This window comes from Sus scrofa, chromosome 9 (genome assembly GCF_000003025.6).
Source record: "Sus scrofa isolate TJ Tabasco breed Duroc chromosome 9, Sscrofa11.1, whole genome shotgun sequence".
Lineage (NCBI taxonomy): Eukaryota > Metazoa > Chordata > Mammalia > Artiodactyla > Suidae > Sus > Sus scrofa.
The window spans coordinates 28,119,918-28,142,366 of NC_010451.4; the positions used below are offsets into that span (position 1 = coordinate 28,119,918).

Sequence of the window (22,449 nt, forward strand, 5' to 3'; positions counted from 1 at the left end):
ATTCGGTTGTTGTGGGTAGAGACTAGTCATTAAACACTCCTAATATCATGTCTGGCCTTATTTCAACACTCGGCATAATCACAACATCATGCACATGGTATGTCTTCAGGGCATGCGTGTCACCTTAATGACTGATTTATTGACTGAAGGAATAAACACTGGGCATGGGCATATCAGAATATTACTGCTAACTAATATTAGCAAGTAATATTAGCCAAGGTATATAGAAGTTCCTGAGCCAGGGATCAGAGCCCCACCATAGCAGCATCCTGAGCCAGAGTAGGGATAACATCAGATCCTTAACCCACTGAGCCACCAGGGAACTCCTATAAGGCAACAGTCTTAACAAGCCAGAGTCTTTGATCACAACAGACCCCAATGACAGTCACGCCCTACAAGGAAATACTAGCTCTTGCCTCCAGATGCCTCAAGAACCTTCACAAGGTCTTCAGAGGAATCTGTTGGGACCACTTCTGTCCTTGTGGTCTTGATTCTGTCACAACACAAACATAATGGTGACCAAAGGGTAATGATGGCTCTAAATGGTGTCTAAGTACCCTGTGTTAGGAGGAACACAGCCCTTACCTGTCTGTGTTGTTGGGAGACCTGGTACCCCAGTCCTGTGATGGGCTGATTCTGCATCTTCTGCAGGAGGATCTTTTGCTGAAGTGGTAAGGGCGACCTTAGCAAAGGCTGGCTTGACAGTGGTTGTGAGGGCTGGGCTGGTGGCTGTGGCTGTTGCTGCGGCTGCGGCTGTTGCTGAGGCTGTGGCTGTTGCTGCTGCTGCTGCTGCTGTTGCTGCTGTTGCTGCTGCTGCTGCTGAGCTGTAATTGAGCTCTGTGGCTGTGGCGGCTGCTGGGGGTAGTGCAGGAGTGAAGGTTTGCTCTGGGAGGGCAAAACAGAAGGCATCTGCTGGTTGGCCTGATCTGAGTTAAAATGAAACAAAGGCTTGGTGTTGCCAAGCCGGGGTTCCACAGCTGTGTGCGGGGTATTCATAAAATTCCGACTGAGATCCTGAGGCTTCTGCTGCAGAAGCACGTCCAAGTGCCCTCCCTGGGCCGAGGGGCTGGCCTTGTACAGGTAGTTGGCCATGACTTTGGACTGGCCACCGCTGCCACCTGCAACCCCTGGCATAGGAGAGCTCTGTGGGCTAAACGGCTGCTGGCCAAAAGAAGGGCTGGGGATTTTCTCCTGCCCAAATGGACCTGGGGATGGCCCCGCTGAAGAGGGCAAGACTGGCCAGCTGGTCTGCTGGTGCTGCTGCATCCGGACATGCTGCTGACGATTGGCAGCAATCTGTTTGAGCTGTTGGGCGTGGGATACTTCCTGCCAGCTGGGCAGGGCCCGGCTTGCTCCTGAGGCTGTCTGAGGCTGAGCCTGGCTCTGTGGGACCGAAGGGATCGGGGATGAAGCGGAGAGGGCCCCCGAGTTGGCCATGGAGAACGCCGGGCCAGTTGATGAGGGCCTCAACTGGGGAGAGCCCGAGGGGCCCTGGGTCAGGCCTGGGGAGTATTCACTTTTGATCACGGTCTTCTCCATTGGCAAGGACGGCCTGGGGGTGCTCCTCTGACTTTGCTGATTCAGGTCAATGTTAAACGGGTCATCCTGCTTTATGGTGGCATTGATCATGTTCTCCAGCTCAAGGTCACTCATGGGCGGCACAGATATGTTGGTCAGTTCATTGAACAGTTCCTGCAGCTCCGGATCCATCAGCTGCTCCCCAGGATCATCTCCGTACCTGTTAGGAAATATATTCTCCTGGCTCACCTGGCCATCGGCGTGCTTGCTACAAGAGAGGGTCTCTCCCGGTTCCTTCTTCACTTCCTTCAAGCCCATGTTGAACATTCCGTTTCCAGGAGAATGTGTGTGTGGTGGCAGAGTGGCAGTCTTTCTCAGGGGCGCTTGGCTCATGGGCAAGGTCCCCGACATAATCTGACTTTGTCCATTATTCACTTGGAGGGCCCCTTGTCCCGCAGCCAGGTTTTCCCCGACACGGATTCTCTTGATATCAAGGAATGAGTTGTCGACAAAGCCATTGGGCCTCTTGTTGTTGGCAGGAGGCAGGTTAACGATCTGTTTTCTTTTCAAAGAACCCTGGAGCTGAAAGACAAACGGGAAATAAAAAAAGCAAAATGTGAGGTATTAATCCAGATAGGCATTGAGTCAGAAGAGACAGAATAGTGGAATGTTTCTTTCATTTACACATAGGATGAACTTGAAAAGCAAAAGGTACGGATGAAGCACGGTCTGGAATACAGTGAAACTGACAGCAGAACAAACGGGGCGAAATGGTTCTGGAGGAGCAGGTCAACGAGGGATGAGAAGACACAGAGGTTCCCATGATTGGCACATTGGTCAATGGATCCTTCATATGTCATCAAGCATTATTGATAATACCTATGATTAATCATCACAGTGGTGGCGTTTTCTGGAGCAGGCCAAACCAGTCCACATGCACACCCAACCCACAGAGCAGCGGGCCGTTGGACTGAGCATAACCTTGACCAAGATGGGAAATACCGCAGCGTCTAAAGATGTGACCCAATTTCCAGTTTCTTTTTTCACAGGTTCAACCCCTTCGTCACTATTATCCTCTAAGTGAGTCATTAGAATATTGTGTCCAGGGAGATAGTCTCTCTGTTGTTTGACTATTTTTCTTTCTGTGATTCTGTGCCTCTGCATTCAGGCCCGTGTAGCAACATGGTGGGCGTGGAGAAACCATGAAATTATAATTTATCAACTGAGACAGTCTTAAGTCTGGATTTTCCTGGAGATTCATTCTTTGTGTGGCTTGTCTCTAAATCTTTTAGCCAAAACCAAGGTGTAGAGAGGCAGTACCACAGAGTGGTTAACAAAGAACTCAGGATCTGGAGACGGCTAAGCCCGGCTCAGATTCCAATCTGTCACTGAGTGCTAAGTGATCCTGGGGCTTGTCTTACCTGAACCTCAATTTCCTCACCAGGAAAATGGGGATGGCAGCATTTAACTCACAGCAAGACATGAGACCTGTAAACGTTCAGCACAGGCCTTAACGAAGTAAGAATTCAATAAGAGTACAGTTGATGAAAAAAACTTATGGCTTACTACATTCTCAAAAAGGAGCACCTCTCTACACAGCACCAGTGACAACAAAATGTTAAAGTACTTCCCTCACTCACTCAGTGATTAGATTGTATTCTGTTAACTTTCAACATTACAGAGAGAGATTTAGGACCACAGAGTCACATCACTAAATTACTAAGAAACATAAAACATGCAGCATTGATCTTGAGACCCTTGTTGCTTTGCCTCTAAAGTGAGAGGCTCCATCCAGCAAAGTGTGGCTTTCCCAGTGCAGCGGACCCACTTCCATTACTTAATGTTCACCCAGGATAACTGTAAATTACCCGAGGCAGAAGGATACTTGCTAGATACGAACTTCTATCACTTCTCCGGTCCTCCCTTTCCTCTCACCACCACCCCTCCATCTTCCTGAAGGTTTCTAGGTAACCGAATTAGATGAAAATGAATGTAACTGAGTACGTGTTACTTGTCAAGTATTTTAAATATGGTTACTTTATTTTCCTCAGTCTTCACAAAAACCCCATTAGATATGTATTATAAAATAGATCAGGGAGGATAACTTGCCTGCTATCACGCAGCTCGTAAGTGGTAGACCTGGGCTTTATCTCATGGTCTGCCTTGCTCTAAAGCCTGTGTCATTACCACTATAGACAGGATACTGGAGTCTGCCTGTTCAGGATTAAGGTCCATCTAGCACAAAGTGGAAGGGGGCAGGGAGCACAGAGGCACCCTGGATCTCTGGTCAGATGATGAGGAATCTGGGAGCGACCAGGATGCAGTCGAGGGCTGAAGGTGAGCAATGTTTCTTGTCAGGTAGTTCATCAACACCTATTTCTGTAATACATTAGCTGTAGCTTTGCTCCCTCACGAGTGTGTATAGTTATGGTGAATGTACCATGTTGGTACCACCAGTGTTTACCTTTTACCATTGCTAACGGGTAATCAGAAAAGGAATTTGATCCAACCTGCGCCAATCATTCCTTCCATGAGAATTTTGGAACTGGAGGAAATGAGACCAGGCTCTCTTTGGGTGGCTGCAGAGCCACTGATAAAACTTGTGAGGTGCTGTCCCATTAAGCCAACCGAAGCCATAAGGAAAGTGAGTCTGTGGAAAGAGATAGAATGACAGAGAGAGAAAAACCGATTTTGATAGTGTTTGCGGGCCTGATTTCAATCTTAGGCCGGCTCTGCCTCTTTCCTTGATACCCTGTGGAAGAGTCGTCATAACACCCCCTGTTTTGCTTAAGCTCATAGGAGTTGGGCTTCTATCACTTTCAACCAAGGCCCCGAACCGAGTCCCAGGAGATTAAGGTTTGGTAATAGGCAGTTTGTAACAAGGAGTAGGGTACACTTTGTACCTGGCTGTGAAGCTTTTGTTCCCCCCAACTTCACTGTCTCTTCATGTTTTCCTGACTCCTAATCCTGTGTATTCCCTGGCTTCGGTCAACATCAAACACAGCACTGTCAGCCGTCACTTCATTTGGCACAAACTGAAAGGGGTCCTCATCTGTCCTCAGGGGGTCAGGAAAAGCACAGACCAAAGAAGGTCAACCATGTCACCTCAGGAGTGGCCACTCTGCTTTATTTCAGCATAAGTTACATTTTGAAAGCTTTTATTCACAACTAGTAAAGAACAAACAAAGGAAAACTTTTTTTTTTTTTTTTTCCCCAGGTTTAGGTATTGCCTTTATTTTCCACTGCTTTGAAAAAAACCTGTTCTGCCAGATTCTCCCACTGCTCAGGCCACTCCCTGGGCAGTTCAGGACCCATGCTGGGCAGCAGCTCCAGCACTTTCTCTGAGCCATTAGGACTCGAGGGGCAGGTGTAGCATTACCTGTGGTGGTAGCAGTGGCAGTAATAACGATGATGATGATGCCAATAACAACATCTCTTTTAAGTCTCAAAAAACAACACTAAGAAGCTTCACAACAACAACTCTATGAGGTTGAGACGATTTCTACCTTCGCCCTTCTCTTTTATGGATGAGAAAATTGAGATTTGGAGGCTAACTCTTCAAGGTCACGCAAACACTAAGCAATTAAGCCAGGAATCAAACAAAGCACTCCCACCACAGAACCTGTGCTGGGCAGTAAATGGTCGCTATGGCTCCCCCCCAGCGGGTCAGTGGTGCCCACAAGCAGGTATTGAGGAGGCTGGCCCAGGATCTAGTCCTGATTTTGGCATTAACTTGCTTTGCTATTTTAGGAATTTATTTCTCTTCTGTGGACCACAGTTCCCTCCTTTATAAATAGGATTATCTCCGAGAACATTTTCCTGCCTAAACCCAGAAAATAGACACTGAGGCAGTGAAGATTGTTTTTCAGGCATATGTACCATGATGTAAGGTCACCACCAAGCCTAGCTGGATGGATGATTTAAGATGGGGAAGAGAAGCGCCCTCAGCGAGGTGTGGAAGACATCCCCATGGATAAAAGAGGTTCCATTAGGATTTCATCCGGCATGATACTTTACCAAGAGAAATTTGGGGATAGTCCATGTCCCGCTGTGTAGAAGCTTCTTATCAAAGTTATGCCCCCAATGCCCAATGACTGCACAGAGGTAGGAGACACCAAACTACTGGCATAAAACTATCTCAATAATTCTCAAAGTTTGGTCTTTGCTTTGTTTTTTCTTTTTTGGCCTCCCTGTGGCATACAGAGTTCCCAGGCCAGGGATCAGATCCGAGTCACAGCTGCATCCTACGCTACCAGATCCTTTAACTGACTATGCCAGGCCAGGGATCAAACCTGCATCCTGGCGCTGCCCAGATGCTGCCGATCCTGCTGTGCTGCAGCAGGAACTCTCAATCTTGACTTTAAAGTATTTTCTTTGCTAAAGTTTCTCCACCAGATAGATGGCTCTGAAGCATGGTACAGAGTCTCTAAAAGTTCTGTGACAAAAAGGAAATGTTTTAAAAGGAGTAGAGAAGGAACCTAGAGTCATGTCATGAATACCTCACTAGGAAGAATAGTTTGTTAAAAAAATGTGATGCCACCTTACCAGGCCAAGAACAGTCCTAAGGGAAAGAGAATCAACAGAGGAATGAAGACATGACTTTAAACTGAGATGGATGGCGGCTGGACCAGGGAAGTTGTGAGCTCCCAGGACAGACCTTCCAGGGGGCTGAGGAAGGTGGGATGGAGGAGAGCCAAGGTGTAAGGGCAGTGTATATCCTGAAGGCCAGAGGGGCCAAACAACTTCCAGAAAGCAGTTACTACCACTGAAAGGGTAGAGGAAAGGCTCTCCAAAACAAATTTCTCAGCCAGGCCTGACTTACATATTAGGCTGGGGCGGCCAGTGCCCAGGGCCCACAAGAGTCTTAGGGGCCCATGAAAATGTTGCAATTTGAGATGGAAGAAAAACTGAACTTTAAGATTGAGGAGATGTTTTAATATATAACATATATTATATATTAATAAATGTATGTATGATATATATTATATATTATCATTATATATTATAATATCTATAATATTTATCTTTTTTTTTCTTTTTAGGGCTGCGCCCACAGCATACACAAGTTTCCGGGCTAGGGGCTGAATCGGAGCTGCAGCTGCTGGCCTATACCACAGCCACAGCCGCACCAGATCTGTGCCACATCTGCAGCCTACACCACAACTCACAGCAATGCCAGATCCTTAACCCACTGAGCAGGGCCAGGGACTGAACCTGCATCCTTATGGATACTCATTGGGTTCTTTACCACTGAGCCACAACGGGAACTCCCATGGTATTTATCCTGACGTGCATGGTCATAAAGCCGAATTTTTAAAATTCTATAAGGAAGAAGGGACTTTCAAAAGCAAAAGTGCCTAGGAGTTCCCTAGTGGCTCAGTGGATTAAGGATCCAGGGTTGTCACTGCTGTGACACAAGTTTAAACACTGTCTGGGGAACTTCCGGATGCCAAAGGTGTGGCCGAAAAAGAGGAAAAAAAGGAAGAGTGCCTAAGGCCCACCAAAAGCTCTCACCTCAGAACTAAGATGTATGGAATGCTTTTTGTTTGTTTGTTTTTGTTTTTTAGATGGCCGCACACACAGCAAGTGGAAGTTCCAGGGGTAGGGATCAAATGGACGCCTCTGAGCAAGCCGAACTGCTGCAGTCAGATTCCTAACACTGTGCCACAGGGGGAACTCCTTGAATGCTTATTTTAAGACAAGTGCTCTTAAAACAATAGTTGTGTACAGTCCCACTTAATCTTGTCACAACTCTCTGAACATGTATTCTGATCCTCATTTTCTAAGGGAAGAAACAGCAGCTCCTAACATTCAGATTACATAGTGAAGGATACAGAGGCAGGCTGCCAACCCTGGTCTGTCTGGTTCCAAAGTCCTCTTAATCACTAACCACACTGCTTGCTTTCAATTTGCCACATGCCTACACTGTCCTTGACACAGTGGACACGGAGAGCCAAGACAAAAGCAGAGCAGAATGAGGATGTACGGCAGGCACAGGGCGAGGTTAACAGCATTCGGGTCTCATAGGGATGGATGGTGTGGAGACAGTGATGATGTCATTGGTTGGAAGTTGACGGTGAAAGCTCAGGGCATCACCCTCGAAGCTCCAGTATAAGAAAGGAAAGAAGAGTTCCCCGGTGGCTCAGCAGGTTAAGGATCCAATGTTGTCACTGCTGTGGCTCTGGTTACTGCTGTGGTATGGATTCAATCCCTGGTCTGGGAATTTCTGTGTGCCTTGGGGGTGGCCAAAAACAAAATAAGATTTAAAAAAAAAAAAGAAAGGGAGGGGACAAAGGGTCACTTGGTCAGTCAAAAAGATTCACAGAGGGATTCCGGTTGGGGCTCAGCAGTAACAAACCCAACTAGTATCCAAGAGGACTAGGTTCGACCGGGACCTTGCTCAGTGGTTTAAGGATCCGGTGTTCCTGTGAGCTGCGGTGTTGGTTGCAGACATGGTTCAGATCTCGTGTTGCTGTGGCTGTGGCATAGGCTGGCAGCTGCAGCTCCGATTCGACCCCTGGCCTGGGAACCTCCATATGCTGCAGGTATGGCCCTAAAAAAATGAGGAAAAAAAAAAGATTCACTGAGTATGCAGAGAGGATTCTGAACTATACCTTATCCAAAGATCCCTGGCAGGAGAGAAAATATGGAAACAGCTAAGCCAGTGGGAAAACATAAGGGCTTCAAATGAGTGCTACTTCTCAATAGTTACACTTTTCCCATCACCTGGCTGGACTGAGAAGCACTTTTTGTTTTGTTCAACAAACCTGCACCCCCAATTATCACATTTAATCTGTGAGATTATGCATCTAACATCCCCTTCTCTAGCCGTCCAAGGAAAAGACTTCTTTGGGGAAAGATTTCAGCACAGCAAGTCTAGCCTGGTTTGCAAATGACACAGGAATCGCTATACTTTCCTTCGCTGAGATCCAGCAGACTGCTTCTTTTCCCTCTCGGCCTTGTTCTGACTCTGCTATTTGAACACCTCGACTCTATGCGAGCGAGGCCTGCAGTCTCCACTGGGGGAAGGCGTAGGCCTGAGCAGGACCCAGACACAGTGGCCTGCCCGCCCCAAGGGCCACGGATGGAGGTGCCAAGAAACCTATGGACAAGGAAAAGCTGACACACAGTGGCATCGGGGCTGGAGTCCCCTGGTAAACTCTCCTTTTTAAACAGCTGTGCTGTCCTCTTCCAAAGGACTCGAAACATAAACTTCCTGGAGGGATCTGAGAACACCATTATTGCACAATCCACTGCTTTCTGTTTCTTTCCCTGCCCCCAACCCTTTGCACAAAATAAATGCATTCTTTGTCTCCAGTGCTGCCCTAGAAACAGGGAATATGCCACACAAAGGTAACAATTCACTCCATAGGTCACATTTTTTCTCCCTCAAGATTTCTGTCTTTCTCAATAAGACATAAACATGGGAACCAAATTTACCACTGCTTAGATGCTCAAAAGATCATCTATAAACTTTCCGCAGGCCACTTTACTCATGGATGATTAGAGAAACGGTTGAGGATAGATAAAATGAGAAAAAGATCAACACCCCCCCAATCATTTATGACTCTTGATTTGATTCTTGAAGTGAAATGTCTGAGATCCTGAAACAGTAAATCCAGGTTCATCACAGTACTTGAAGGTAAGAATAATCCTTTCCCGGCTCTCCTGCCCCCAAACAAATGAGGTGGGGTTTTATGGCTTTCACTGAAGATATCAAAAAGCTCCTACTTCGTATTTGGCCTTTGCAGAGTTCTGAGCTTCTCTGTATTGCTTCCCTGTATTGCAAAGTATTGTTGTTTTCTGTCCATATAGCAATTAGATTTGCCCAACTAGATTTTTAAGCCCTTTGAACATGGGCTCTGCATCTTATACTTGACTAGTTCCTTTCAGTACTTGCCACAATGCTGGGCGTATTCTAGATGTTCAAATAGTAGCTGGCTAGATGATCTCAGTCCTTGGGAAGCTGGACCCTTCTAACTACTGAGCAGAAAAACAATGGTCAGGAGAAGGCTGTGGCAAATATTTTCATATCCAATTCACAAGTAATTTAATGGTTCCACTAGAGTGATCACTTTCTTCTGACCCCTGAAGCCAAGGAACGAGAAGCCCTGCAAACCGGAACCACGTTGCCATCCTCATAAACCAAGTGTGAAGGCGTATGCCAAGCTCTGTGATGGACTCCAGGTGGTGCTGAGCCTCCTGAAGGGCTGCCAAAGCCAGGATGCGATACTAAGCCCCTCCTGACTCCATGCCCTAGGTGAATGAAGCCACTGCAGCTGTGAGGAAGTTGGGTATACTTCCTATAGGATTTCTCAGAAACTTCCACGTTTACTCCTTCAGAATAATGTACTGTGTGTGTGTGTGTGTGTGTGTGTGTGAGAGAGAGAGAGAGAGAGAGAGAGAGAGAAGGTGTCAGGGAAGGCTTATTAGATCTATCTGGAAAAGTTCTTCCATAATTTTGTTCCATAATGTCTGGACTCTGAGAAATGTGACGATTTAGGACCACAAAAAAGTTTTTTTTTTTTTTTAATGAAACCAAAGATGAAGTTTTAGATAGAAGCAAGATCACCACAAATTCAGGATCTTTGTAAAGAAAACAAAGGCAACACACTGTCCTCCTAAAGACATTAAATGCCAAAAGGTCTCACATTCAAAACTTCTTGAATGCTTCCCTGCCCCCTGCTTGCTGTCACGGCTGCCTGTGGAAGAGGAACTGGATGAGCTGGACTTTGCCTTGGAAACACACTCCTCATTACAGGCCTGAGGGAGGGCATTTCATGGCAGCCTTTTCTCAGTTTACACATATCTACTCCTTCCTGTTGAAGAACCTTCTGAGTTTATCATCAACTAGCAAAACATTCAGTGAGGGAAAAGGGACGAGAACCCGAGCCACAACCTCTAAGAGGTAGTCGCCATGTTTTATTTATTTATTTATTTATTTTATTTTATTTATTTTGCTTTTTAGGGCTGCAGGTGCAGCATATGGAAGTTCCCAGGCTAGGGGCTGAATCGGGAGCTGATAGCTGCCAGTCTACACCACAGCCACAGCAACGCCTCTTTTGCAAACCTACACCACAGCTCATGGCAATACGGGATTGGTAATCCTCGCTAATCCACTGAGCGAGGCCAGCAATCAAACCTGCATCCTTATGGATACTAGTCGAGTTCGTTTCCACTGAACCATAAGGGGAACTCTGTCATGTTTTATTTTAATTGAAGTGTAGTTGGTTTACAATGTTGTGTTAGTTTCAGGTGTACAGCAAAGTGACTCAGTTATACACACATGCGCGCGCGCGCGCACACACACACACACACACTATTCTCTGGATTCTTTTCCATTAAGGGTTATTACAAGATATTGAGTAGAGTTCCCTGTGCTATAAGTAGGTCCTTGTTGTTGATCTGTTTTATGTATAGTAGTGTGTATCTGCTGGTCCCAAACTCCTAATTTATCCCTCCCTCCTTTCTCTTCTGGTAACCACAAGTTTGTTTTCTATGCCTGTGAATCTATTTTGTAAATAAGTTCATTTGTATGTTTTTTTATATTCCACATATAAGTGATCTCATATAATATTTTTTTTTCTTTTACATTTTTCTTTTTGGGGCCACACCTGTGGCATATGGAAGTTCCTGGGCCAGGGGGCAAATCAGAGCTGCAGCTCAGGTCTATGCCACAACCATGGCAATGCCAGATCTTAGCCACATCTGCAACCTACACCACAGCTTGTGGCCATGCCAGATCCTTAATCCACTGAGAGAGGCAAGGGTCAAACCCACATCCTCATGAAGACAACACACTGGGTTCTTAACCTGCTGAGCCACAAGGGGAAACTCCCATACAATATTTTTTTAATTTAATTTTATTTTTTGCCTTTTAGGGGTACACTCGTGGCATATGGAAGTTCCCAGGCTAGGGGTCGAATCAAAGCTACAGCTGCTGGCCTACACCACAGCCACAGCAACTCAGGATCCGAGCTGCATCTGAAACCTACACTACAGCTCACTGCAACGCTGGATCCTTAACCCACTGAGAGAGGCCAGGGATCAAATCCACATCTTCATGGATCCTAGTCGGGTTCATTAACCACTGAGCCATGAAGGGAGCTCCCTCCATACAATATTTTAGACATCCTGTTTTATTGAGGTGAATGAGAGGCTGTAGGATCTCGAAGGAGCATGGAATTGAGCTGTTAGTAAACACAGAATGGAAAGGATGCTCTCTTCCTATTCACTGATCTTCAAGCAGTCACTTTCCTCATGGTAGGTTGGGATCTCAGGGGGATCAGGCACCATGTAAGTAAAGCAAGAGCAGTTGCTCCCAGCTCGGAGCAGGGCTCTGTCACTGGTGGTTCTTTCTCAGTAGGAGAGGCAGAATTTGAGCCTGAGCCTGGGTGATGCTTTCTGCAGGTGCAAAGCATGTGCTAGACAAAGGCAAATGGAAGAAAACAAAACTGGTTTCTCTGCATCTGTAAAATGGCATTTGTTTACTCATTCATTCAACGGATATTCATTTGGCACCAAAGTTATATTCTGTGAGAGTGTCAATGTCTTAGGTTTGCTGTGAGGACTCAGTGGTCTAAACATGTAAAGAGCCTAGAAATTGGTCTTAGGACATACTACTCAATAAATATTAGAACTGATAAAAAACAAACAGGAATTCCCATCGTGGCTCAGCGGGTTACAAACCCAACTAGTATCCATGAGGATGAGGGTTTGATCCCCGGCCTCATTCTGTGGGTTAAGGATCTGACGTTGCTGAGAGCTGAGGCATGGGTCACAGACACAGCTCAGATCCCTCATTGCTGAGGCTGTGGTCTAGGCTGGCAGCTGCAGCTCTGATTCCACCTCTAGCTTGGGAACTTCCATATGCCTTAGATGCAGCCCTAAAAAGCAACAATCAATCAGTCAAACAAACAAAAAGTAACATGGCTGGGGCTTGAGTGTAAGTGGGAGATCCCTCTTCTGGCTATGAGGAGAACACACTGGGATGGGCAGTGGCTGTGTGGGGAATAGACTGGGGTGAGGAGAGTCGGAAAGTAGTTGAACAATCCTGGGTGCCTCACTGTACATAAAGCAGAGGGAGCCTGGGGAAGAAGGAAGAATGTGGTTGAAGAGCACGAGGCTCGGAAGAATAAGGACCCTTAGTACCTGTGTAAGTCAGATGAGCTACTGAAAATGAGGGTGAAATGCTGCTGCAGAATTTGGAGCAGCTGGTTTTTTCATTATTTTACAAAAAGATGAAAACTCTTTAGTAATACCATTCAAGCCCCCAAATAATAAATCGACAACCCTAGAATGGTATTCAGACCATCTCTCTGCCATCTGGGTTTTCCTGATATTCACATTCACAACGTTTTGGAATAAGTTTGGTTCCCACCAGCATAAGGAAAGAAGAGCAAGCTTTTACAACACCCATGATCTACTTCCCGCTCCAGTGTATCTCAGGCCTGCCCCAGGGCCCAGTAGCTCTACAGTTGGCCAGAGAGTTGCTAAAAATCAGCCCTATGGTTTATGAAGGGGGTGTGGTTCATGGCCAATGGCAGAGAACCATAGACATCCCATAAACTGACTCATCTAATGTTCCCAGACCACTGACTGCCCAGTAAGTCAAACCATCCACAGTCACTGGGATAGTACTGGACTGGGCCTAAAGTGAACACATGAGAAACTCTTCCACTGACTTCTTGGAATCACACTCAAGTGAGAAATTTAAGGATCCCAATCACTTATCAAAGACAATATTAGACAGAAAGTGCTAAAACCAGAAGAAAGAACATGAGGGAAATCGGGAGGGGAAGGCCTCACAGAGGAGATGGACTGACCTTGAGCTGGACCCCTCAGAATGAAAATTTCCAGACGAGGCCCTCCAGCTAAGGGGGAGAGAGAAGCCGCTTGATTCATGGTACTTAATACATTGTACATTCTAGGGAGGAGGACATTTAGCGACTTCCAGAGAACTGTCAACATTTTAGACATAGCATTTATTTTGGATTGCTTCGATAATATGTTGGGCAAAAAGTGAGTCATGATCAAAGTGTTTCATGCAGAAAGCAGTTAGGTATTTAGGTTTTTATAGACTCTTCTTTTCATTTTTCTGTTCAATGCCAAGGGTCCATCTCTATAAGCTGGCCCTACAGGCCCCAGCTTTATGACGATTGTAGCAAGTAGTCAGGATGGCCAAGGAGACAGCAGAATAGTCACACTGAGTGGATCTGAATGACACTGTTTGAGGTAGCAGACAATATGGGAAATACTTCTACCTTGAACTTTCTAATTTAATCACAACATTCTCCTGTTGCTGAACAAGTTTGATTTATACCATCACTAGCAGTACAGCAGAATGTCATAAAACATATTATTTGCATATGTGGGGGGCACTTCCTTGGAAGGGAGAGGGATTCATTCCTTATTGTTCCAGGCAAAATCTGCTCCCTCTATGGTTATAATCCCACGAACACCTCGGCAGAGCAACTACCATGTTGCAAGGTTACCTTTATTTCCAGACAGACTAGCACATTCCTTTTTGTTTGCTGTTTTTTTTTTTTTTTTTTTTTCCCAGTGTTGCCACTGCAGCATATGCAAGTCCCCAGGCTAGGGGTAGAATCAGAGCTGCAGCTACAGGCCTATGCCACAGCCATAGCAACTGGGATTCGAGCCATGTCTGCAACCTACGCCACAGCTCATGGCAACACCAGTTCCTTAACCCACTGAGTAAGGCCAGGGATCAAACCCGCATCCTTATGGATACTAGTCGGGTTTGTAACCAGCTGAGCCACAATGGGAACTCCTTGTTTGTTTATAATTCCTACAAGCACAAAAGGTGATTTCAGCTTCAGGACTTCTGCATATACTGTTCCTTGGAACTGGAATGCTCCACCTCCTCTGCCTCTTCCACTCTCATCATAGCTGGGGCTTCTTTTCCTTCAGCATGACCCCAAGAGAGGTTTTCAATGACCACATACCTAAAATACACTCTCATGGTTGTCTTCCATCTCAATCTCTTGATTGTTTCCTTTACAGTGTTTATTCCAATTTCCAAATATTTGTATTCTTTTGCTTCCCATTTTTAAGTCTGTGTCCCAGGTTATAGTAAGTTCTAGAGAGGGAGGCTTGAGCCATGTCTGCCGTGTTGACCACTATTCCTCATCTCTAGTGTAATCCAAATTAATAGGAGGTCAAAGAGATTATTTAAAGCAAATAAAAATGTCTAGAAGGAAAAAGGTCAAGATTCTGAAGTACTTTCTGGTGGTGGGATGATGACTTTGTTCCCACTTTGCTCACAGGTTTGTGTTTTCTAATTCTTCTACATGGAACTTATATTATCTATAGAATTAAGATGGAAGTGACCACCTTATTCAATACGTCTGCCCCATTCTTCTCCAAGAATCTGCCAGAGGGCTTCTGATAGCAGCACATCCCCTTTCCCCAAGCTCCAGCAGATGGGATCAAGTGGACATTTGACTCAAGCCAAAACAATTGAACTCTTTTCTAGCGATCAGAAATTGAAACAAGGAGTTCCCGTCGTGGCGCAGTGGTTAACGAATCCAACTAGGAACCATGAGGTTGCGGGTTCGGTCCCTGCCCTTGCTCAGTGGGTTAACGATCCGGCGTTGCCGTGAGCTGTGGTGTAGGTTGCAGACGCGGCTCGGATCATGCGTTGCTGTGGCTCTGGCGTAGGCCGGTGGCTACAGCTCCGATTCAACCCCTAGCCTGGGAACCTCCATATGCTGCGGGAGTGGCCCAAGAAATAGCAACAACAACAACAAAAGACAAAAAGACAAAAGACAAAAAAAAAAAAAAAAAAAATTGAAACAAGACTTTCTCAGCAGTCTCTGTGCCTTGAAGTGAAGGAGAATGAAATGAGGGCTGCCTGTATTGGAATCATTCTCAGCCATGTACAGTAAGAGACAGAGAAAGCAAGTCTACAGACACGGGAGTATGAAATTGATGCCCAGTGTGAAGCCAGGGTGAGAAACCACACTGAGAGAGGGAGGGAGTTAGGGAGGAGGGGTGAGAGACAAGAGACAGAGATTCCTGAAGCTTTTCAACTCTTGGTTCCAGCCCTTTGGGAACTCAATGATATTTCCTGTTATTGAGATACCCCATCACTTTCCAATAAATCCCCCCCAACACACACACCTACATCTTTTTTTTTTTTTTTTTTTACTTTTGATACTTTAAGGGGGCCTCTATTACTTACAACAAACAATTACCAACTGAAACAAAGACATAATAAAGCCAATAATTATGTCCCAATTAGAGTTTTCATAAGGTGGATGCACATTTTTCTTGATGGATTAAAATTGAAAAGCAGAGCAGAGGCTAAATGCACACATTTATTTTGGTTTCTCTTTCAACTTTCCACGTGTGGTCATTAACCCAGCTCTTCCACAGCCTTGATGAAAGGAGAGCGTTATGAATGAAGAATGAGGGAGGCTGTTCCATGACAGCAGTGTTCTAACAGTGTTCCCATTATCTTCACACAGCTCTACACGGCACACCCAGGGGAGGTCCAGAGATCATATCTCCACCGATTCTCCCCTCAGCGCACAAGAACATCCTAAAAAGAAAACTTCCATCTGAATCATGTTGAGACAACCCAGGTCCGCGACACGTTAAGTGGTTTGGATGCCATCACCTGGAGACAGAAGCGAGAGGGATGAGCAGACCTTTTAAGAGGTCCCTGCAATTTCAGGCTCATCTTTAACTCCATTACAAAGGAATGTTAAGTAGCATTTAGAAAGTAGTTTGGCAGAGTACCTGAAAGCACCCAACAGCTCCTTTGATGTTTTTGGCATGGATGTCATCATTCTTTTGAAACTTTTGATGAACTATTTCTCTTATAGCAACTGTAGCTAGGTTCAGCGCAAGGTGTTGATGTACGTTTTCCCTGGTATAACGTTAGCTTGAGTAACTATGAACCATAGAGAGAAATACTCCTTTAGAGAGGCCTCGGTTTTCACTCCAGCCTATGTTTATTTTTACATCAAAGACACATCTAAGGGGAAATTGCTTAACTGGCTCTATGAAACATGAAGAGGTTTACAGAGATATTTGGTTATAATTGAAAAAAACAAAACCAAAATCTACACTTCAGGCAATTTCAGCCTTTCATGCCCAGAAATGAAAATTTATAATGGCAGAAAGAATACTTCCTTTACTTTCCATGAAGGTCTGAATGCAGCCTGTTTCAGGCAGGAATTAAAATCCCACTATTTGCCATACATTTATGGGAAATGATTCTTGATGATTTAAATGACATTAAATGGGGGACAATAAAGCCTTTATATTGTTTGCAGTTTAACTGCTCTTTGAAGCAATGTCCCTATAGCAATACAATGCCCTCACTTTGATCTAACTTGCTCAGCCCAGTAATTATATGACTGAGATGAATTCTCCACCTGACAGATTCCAATTCTTCATGTGTGGCCATATTCTTTGAAGACGGAAAATAAACCCACCTAGATTGGAAAATAAAACTTGAAACAAGTCAACATTGTGAATCAACAGGAATCCTCTGTGTCAAAGCCTTAGGCTGAGCAGAAAGCCTTTTGCCCACTGATGTGAACCTCTGTTTCCCAGGACAGGTTACATTCTCCTTGAAACTTTTTTTTAAGCAGGAATATGCTACAGTTGCTTTCTGTGAATTCGTTTCATGATAAATCCATATTCATCATTTGACTAAAGATGAGAGCAGTATATACTAACCTGAGACTTAGGTTAACTCCTGACTGCTCCCTGATTGAAAAAAAAAAAACTGTCCACCCCATTATGAATGTCCATGGATGGATGATCAGACAAGTAAAAGAGCTCGTTTTGCACCACTCTGCAAAGAAAAGTGTTTACTATATTGCTTGAGTCTGCTTAAAATATTAAAAGCGCAGTCTTAACTCAGAAAGCTCCTAATCCTCAAAAATATTGCTGCTGTTTATTTCCCTTGCCTTTTAGATACAACGCAGGACAGATTTAAACTGAGAAAGCTCACCAACTGCAACCTTGTAAATTGCTTTTAATCCAGGATGTCAGCAGGATTGATGCCTCTGGGACTTGAGCCCCTACCCCAAAACATACATTTCTCTGCTGTACCTCGCTCACGATTAATATCTTGTATTCACTACTTAGATGCTACAGGATAAAATACTCCCTTATCCATGACTGGCTCTCTGCATTTGTCATGTCTTCATATACGCCGCTCCAATCTCACAGAGGGTCTTTCTATTCAACCAGTGTATTTCTTTCACTGGCCTTAAATCCCAGCTTAAAACTCACTCCTTCTCAGAGCCTAACTGTGATCACTGCTCTATTACTTTGCGATCCCAGTAAGCCATGCTGTCCATGGTTTGCTTTCCCTGTGTATTTAAGGCTTTTGGCTTACAACTGTTATTGTACCTTTTTTTTAGTGCCCCTGCAAGACTGTAAATACTGTCTTGTGTCTTCTAATGTCTTCTCATGCAATATATTGTAGATGGTAAGAGCCCAAGCTTTGACGTCAGAGACCTGGATTTATGTTTTGGCTGTTTTCTATGAGATAGCTTGGACAGTTACTTCATCTCTCTGAGCCTCAATTTCCCTTCTCTGTATAATGGAAATAATAGTTCCAAATCAGTCATTGTAGTGGGTCTCCAATGAGATGTCCATAAAAGCTATTCAAAATATGGCAGATAATTAAGGCTTAATAAATATCAGCCATTATTTCTCCTCTAGTCTTCTGGGTCTCTCAACAAAACTTGGATAAGTGTTCAGCATGGAGCTGAAAAGGGGAGGCACGAACAGTGTTCACTGAGTGACTACTCGATAGAAAGCACTTTCCATGTATCATCTCATTGAATCCCAGCTTCCCTACTTACCATCACTGCGACCATAGGCAAGTTACCTAACGTCTGTACCTTGATTTTTCTCATTTGTGGAATACATATAATAATTATATCATTAAGCTGATGTCAGGATTAAATAAATTCATCTCTAGTGCTTAAAACAGCCCTGACACATAGAAAATGGCCAATAATACCAGTTCTTAATATTATTATTATTGCTACTACTACTAAATTCTTACAACAATCTTGAGAGGAGACATACGGAATCTCATTTTATAGATGAGAAAAACAAGGCTACAAAAGTTTAAGCAACTTGACCAAGGTTGCGCAGTGAATAACTGAGCCAGATTTGCCTGCTTATGAAAATCCATGCTTTTTATGAAAGACGTTGGACTGGAGGAAACTTCCATTTCATCCCGGGGAATGACTCCAGGGAAGCGCTAGAGAGACAGCGAGGTCCTCAGGGAACTGTCCATAACAGGTAAGGCTGAAATGAGGCAGGCCTGCAGGGTGGGTAAGAGGTCAGGCTAAGATGCGGGAGATGTCCCCTCAGCTTAGACACCATGCTGAGAAGTGGGTTTAATTAGGAAGACTGCAGGTAGGCATCAAGGGGCTTGAAGCAGGGGAGCAACATGATCTGTAATGTATTTTAGAAAAAAACAAATACGTGTGAGTGGATTGGAGACAAAGCCAGAGGACCAAGGAGAATGTCCCAGCACTTGGGAAGGGATCGTGAGAACCGGGTTTGAGTCGGGGGGGGGTGGCGGTGGAAATGGAGGTGATGGGAAAGAGCCGAGGGACCAGAAACCAAATGAACTTTGTGATTGCCGCCACGTGAGATTGTGGGAGACAGAGAGGAATTAGGGCCAAATCCAGATTCTTGGCATAGTGACTCAGTAGGTGATGGAGTCATTGGCTGAGGAAAAGACTGTAGGAAGAGGAGTTTGACTCATGATGGGGGCAGGGAGGCAAAGGGCAGATTCAAGTCGGTACATGTTGGATTGTAGATTTTGTAGGTCACGTGAGTGGAGCTGTCTCCTTACGGGCTAGATATTTGGGTCTGTAGAGAAGGAGAGAGCTTTTGGCTGTGTACAGAGCTTGGGAAGAAACATGTCTAAGCATTAGTCAAAGGGCTAGTGGTTGTAAGTCTAATTAGAGAGAAAAGAAGAGGGACGGGAATGGCACTCCTGGGAACATCAAACTTGAAGGGGAGAGCAGAAGAGGGATAAAGTGGAGATGAACAGCTGAAGGAAAGAAGATGAGAGCTTCAGGGCAGGGGGAGCATCCTCTCCCACAGGTGCAGAGGTCACCTGGGACAAAAGCAGAGCTGTGTCCACAGCTTCTGGCAGTTGATGATGGTTGGGGGAAGAGGCCACAAGACATGTTAAGGACAGAATGAGAAGTCATAGAAGGAAGCAAAGTGGGTAGATTATTTTTCCTAAAATCTTAACTGGAAGATAGCAGCTAAAGGAAGTTAACTGCCTTATCTTTTTTTTTAGATTCTTCACAGCAGTTGGTACAATAGTTGGTATTTTTTAAGTTAGAGAATAGTCATTTACAATGTGGTGCCAATTTCTGCTGTACAGCAAAGTGACCTAGTCATACATATATATGCACGATATATGCATGATAATATACTTCTTGTATTATCTTCCATCATGGTCTATCTGAAGAGGCTGGGTATAGTTCCCTGTGCTGTACGGTAGGACCTCATTGCTTATCCATTCTAAATGTAATAGTTTGCATCTACTAACCCCAAACTTCCCATCCATCCCACGCCCTCCAGTACTTTGTATTTTGTAGCTACACAGTCAAACATTTTTGAACGGATGATTTTGTCATCTTGCCCAGTTTCTTCACTTTATCTCATTCGCTTTCCTCCGTATTTTCCCCTTTTCTTGGTATGAGTAAGGGAAGTAAGGACACTGAGTTTCCTTGTTCATATACTAGATAGAAGGCATAGAGTTTGCCTGTTTTTCCTAGAGCAGTTAAATTGATTGCATGTAATAATGAAGTTCCATATACATTTGAAGTCAACAAGAAAAGAGGGAAGCCAGGGCCTGAGAAACATAGGTAACGTTGAGAAAACAGCAGTGCTGCAGCCAGGTATTCTTTTGGATGGGCTTCCTATCCAAAGCAATAAGGGCATGTAGGAAAATCCTGTTTGAGGAACAACAAGAAAAACTACCCAAAGGAAGACTTTAAAAGGGGGTGGATGACAGTGAGTGGCTTCAGTGAAAATTTCAACAGCACAGATTTTCAGGAAATCTAGGGAATACTAAAAGCCTCTTTAAAATGGTGTCTACTTGATCTTGATAACCAACGAGAGTTCAAAGCATCAAGACTGGGTCTAATCGCTTGTTAAATTAAGGTCACATATGGGAATTGCTTTTGCCCAGATAGTTTCATGCCACTGAATAAGAAGGATCTAATGAAGTTTGATCTCTGGGTGCCTATCATCATGTATTTTCAAGCCTATCATTTTCTCCATCAAAGAAAACAGTCAGAAAATAGGAGGAAGAGAACAATCCAGCAACCCTTGATCCATCTATGCATCAATTCAGACTATTCTCCATCATGGGTTCACCTCGCAAAGCACACACCATTTCCTTTCTTGCTTTGACTCCTCATCATATTTTTAAACTTTCAATATCATCTAGTTACATTCTTTTTTCCTCCAGGATATCTAGTGTCACAGGTGGCTTTTTCTTTCTCTTTATAACTTTTGGCAGCAGAAAGAGAGATTTTTTTTTTCTCTCTCTCTCTCCTGTTGACCTTTCCTTATTCCTAGCCAATTCACTGCTTCATGGCAAGAACGAACATGGTCATACGCAGATGCAATTTATCTTTGCGCGCAGTCGGTCTGCGTGCGTGTGGCTGTGGAGTGCGCTCTTCTATTGTTTGACTCCTTTTAATGCCACTCAGATCTCTCTAATCACAGTTTGGAATTCACCTGAATTTCCCTGCTGTGCGAGCTGAAAAAGCTGACATCAAGTTGCCAAGCCCACAGCTCTGAAAAGGAAATAGCGCATCTTTATTGCTGGGCTCCATGAAAAGATCTGAATGTGAGGTTTTTAAGGAAGATGTGGCATACGCGTGACCTCCAGGTGCTTGACAGTGACACTGCCCCGCATGTTGGCCATCTCCTCCATAATTAAAGAAATGCTTTGAAAAAGAATGGAGCTATTTGATTTTCACACCAAAACATTTTTTTTTTCTGGGAATTCGGAGCCCATAGCTTACTATGCCCAATTCAACACATGGAAATGGTTCAGACAAATCTTTTCATGGGGCTGAGAAAGCCTTTGGCATTCTAGTGTCATTCTCTCTGAGGGAGAAAATTTATTTCTTATGATTTCTTATGTGTCCATTTTCAAGGTTAGTTTTTTTTTTCCCCTAAAAAAAAGTTGCTATAGCAACAACCACCCATCACCAGGTTCTTACCTGAGTACTTATATGCCGCTTGTTAAACAAGCAGATCCCTATGCCACTTGGAAGGCTAGGGAGAAACATGTCAGTTGGAAAAGATTAACTAAATGGTGAAAATAAATAATTATTTTTTTCACCGTGCCCACGGCATGTGGAAGTTCCTGGGCCAGGGATCAAACGCACCCCACAGCCTCGACCCAAGCCACAGCAGTGACAACGCCAGATCCTCAACCCACTGAGTCACCAGGGAACTCATAATTTTTTGAAAAAAAAAAAGCAAATGGGAGCCTGAGCTCTCGTTTCTGCTCAGAACTCAGCAGCCTTCCTTGTGGTTTGCAGGGTGACCTGAAGCAGTGTCCATCTCAACAGAATGGCCTCGGGCCTGCTGCTCTACCGTCCTGGGGTGATTGCGCCGTTCTGCCCCCAAACCTGTGTACATTCCCTCCACTCTTCTGGGGACAGCTGGACTAAGAAGACTGACCCTTTGGTGTACTCCTTGTCCTACATCAAATGGCACCAGCAATATCTGTGCTGGGATCGTATACCGTCTAGAATGTACCAGCAGGATATGGAAGCCGGGTGTAGAACCACAAAGAGACCCTTCTCTCACACTTCTCTCCCCTCTGTGCTCCTGCTTCGTAGGAAAGAGGGGAGGCCTCTCACCTTCATTCTTGCCCCCGCTTCC

The 22,449-nt window shown here is 44.7% G+C and overlaps 1 protein-coding gene across 2 annotated transcripts in view; it reads right to left on the reverse strand.

The window, feature by feature from the left end:
* The window catches only part of MAML2 (mastermind like transcriptional coactivator 2), a 379,664-nt gene that overhangs the window by 126,599 nt on the left and 230,616 nt on the right, over positions 1-22,449 (reverse strand). For both annotated transcript variants that reach the window (XM_021102335.1, XM_021102334.1), the window contains exon 2: positions 586-2,100. In XM_021102335.1, coding sequence (XP_020957994.1) covers positions 586-2,100 — 1,515 coding nt within the window. The remainder of the gene's footprint in view (positions 1-585; positions 2,101-22,449) is intronic.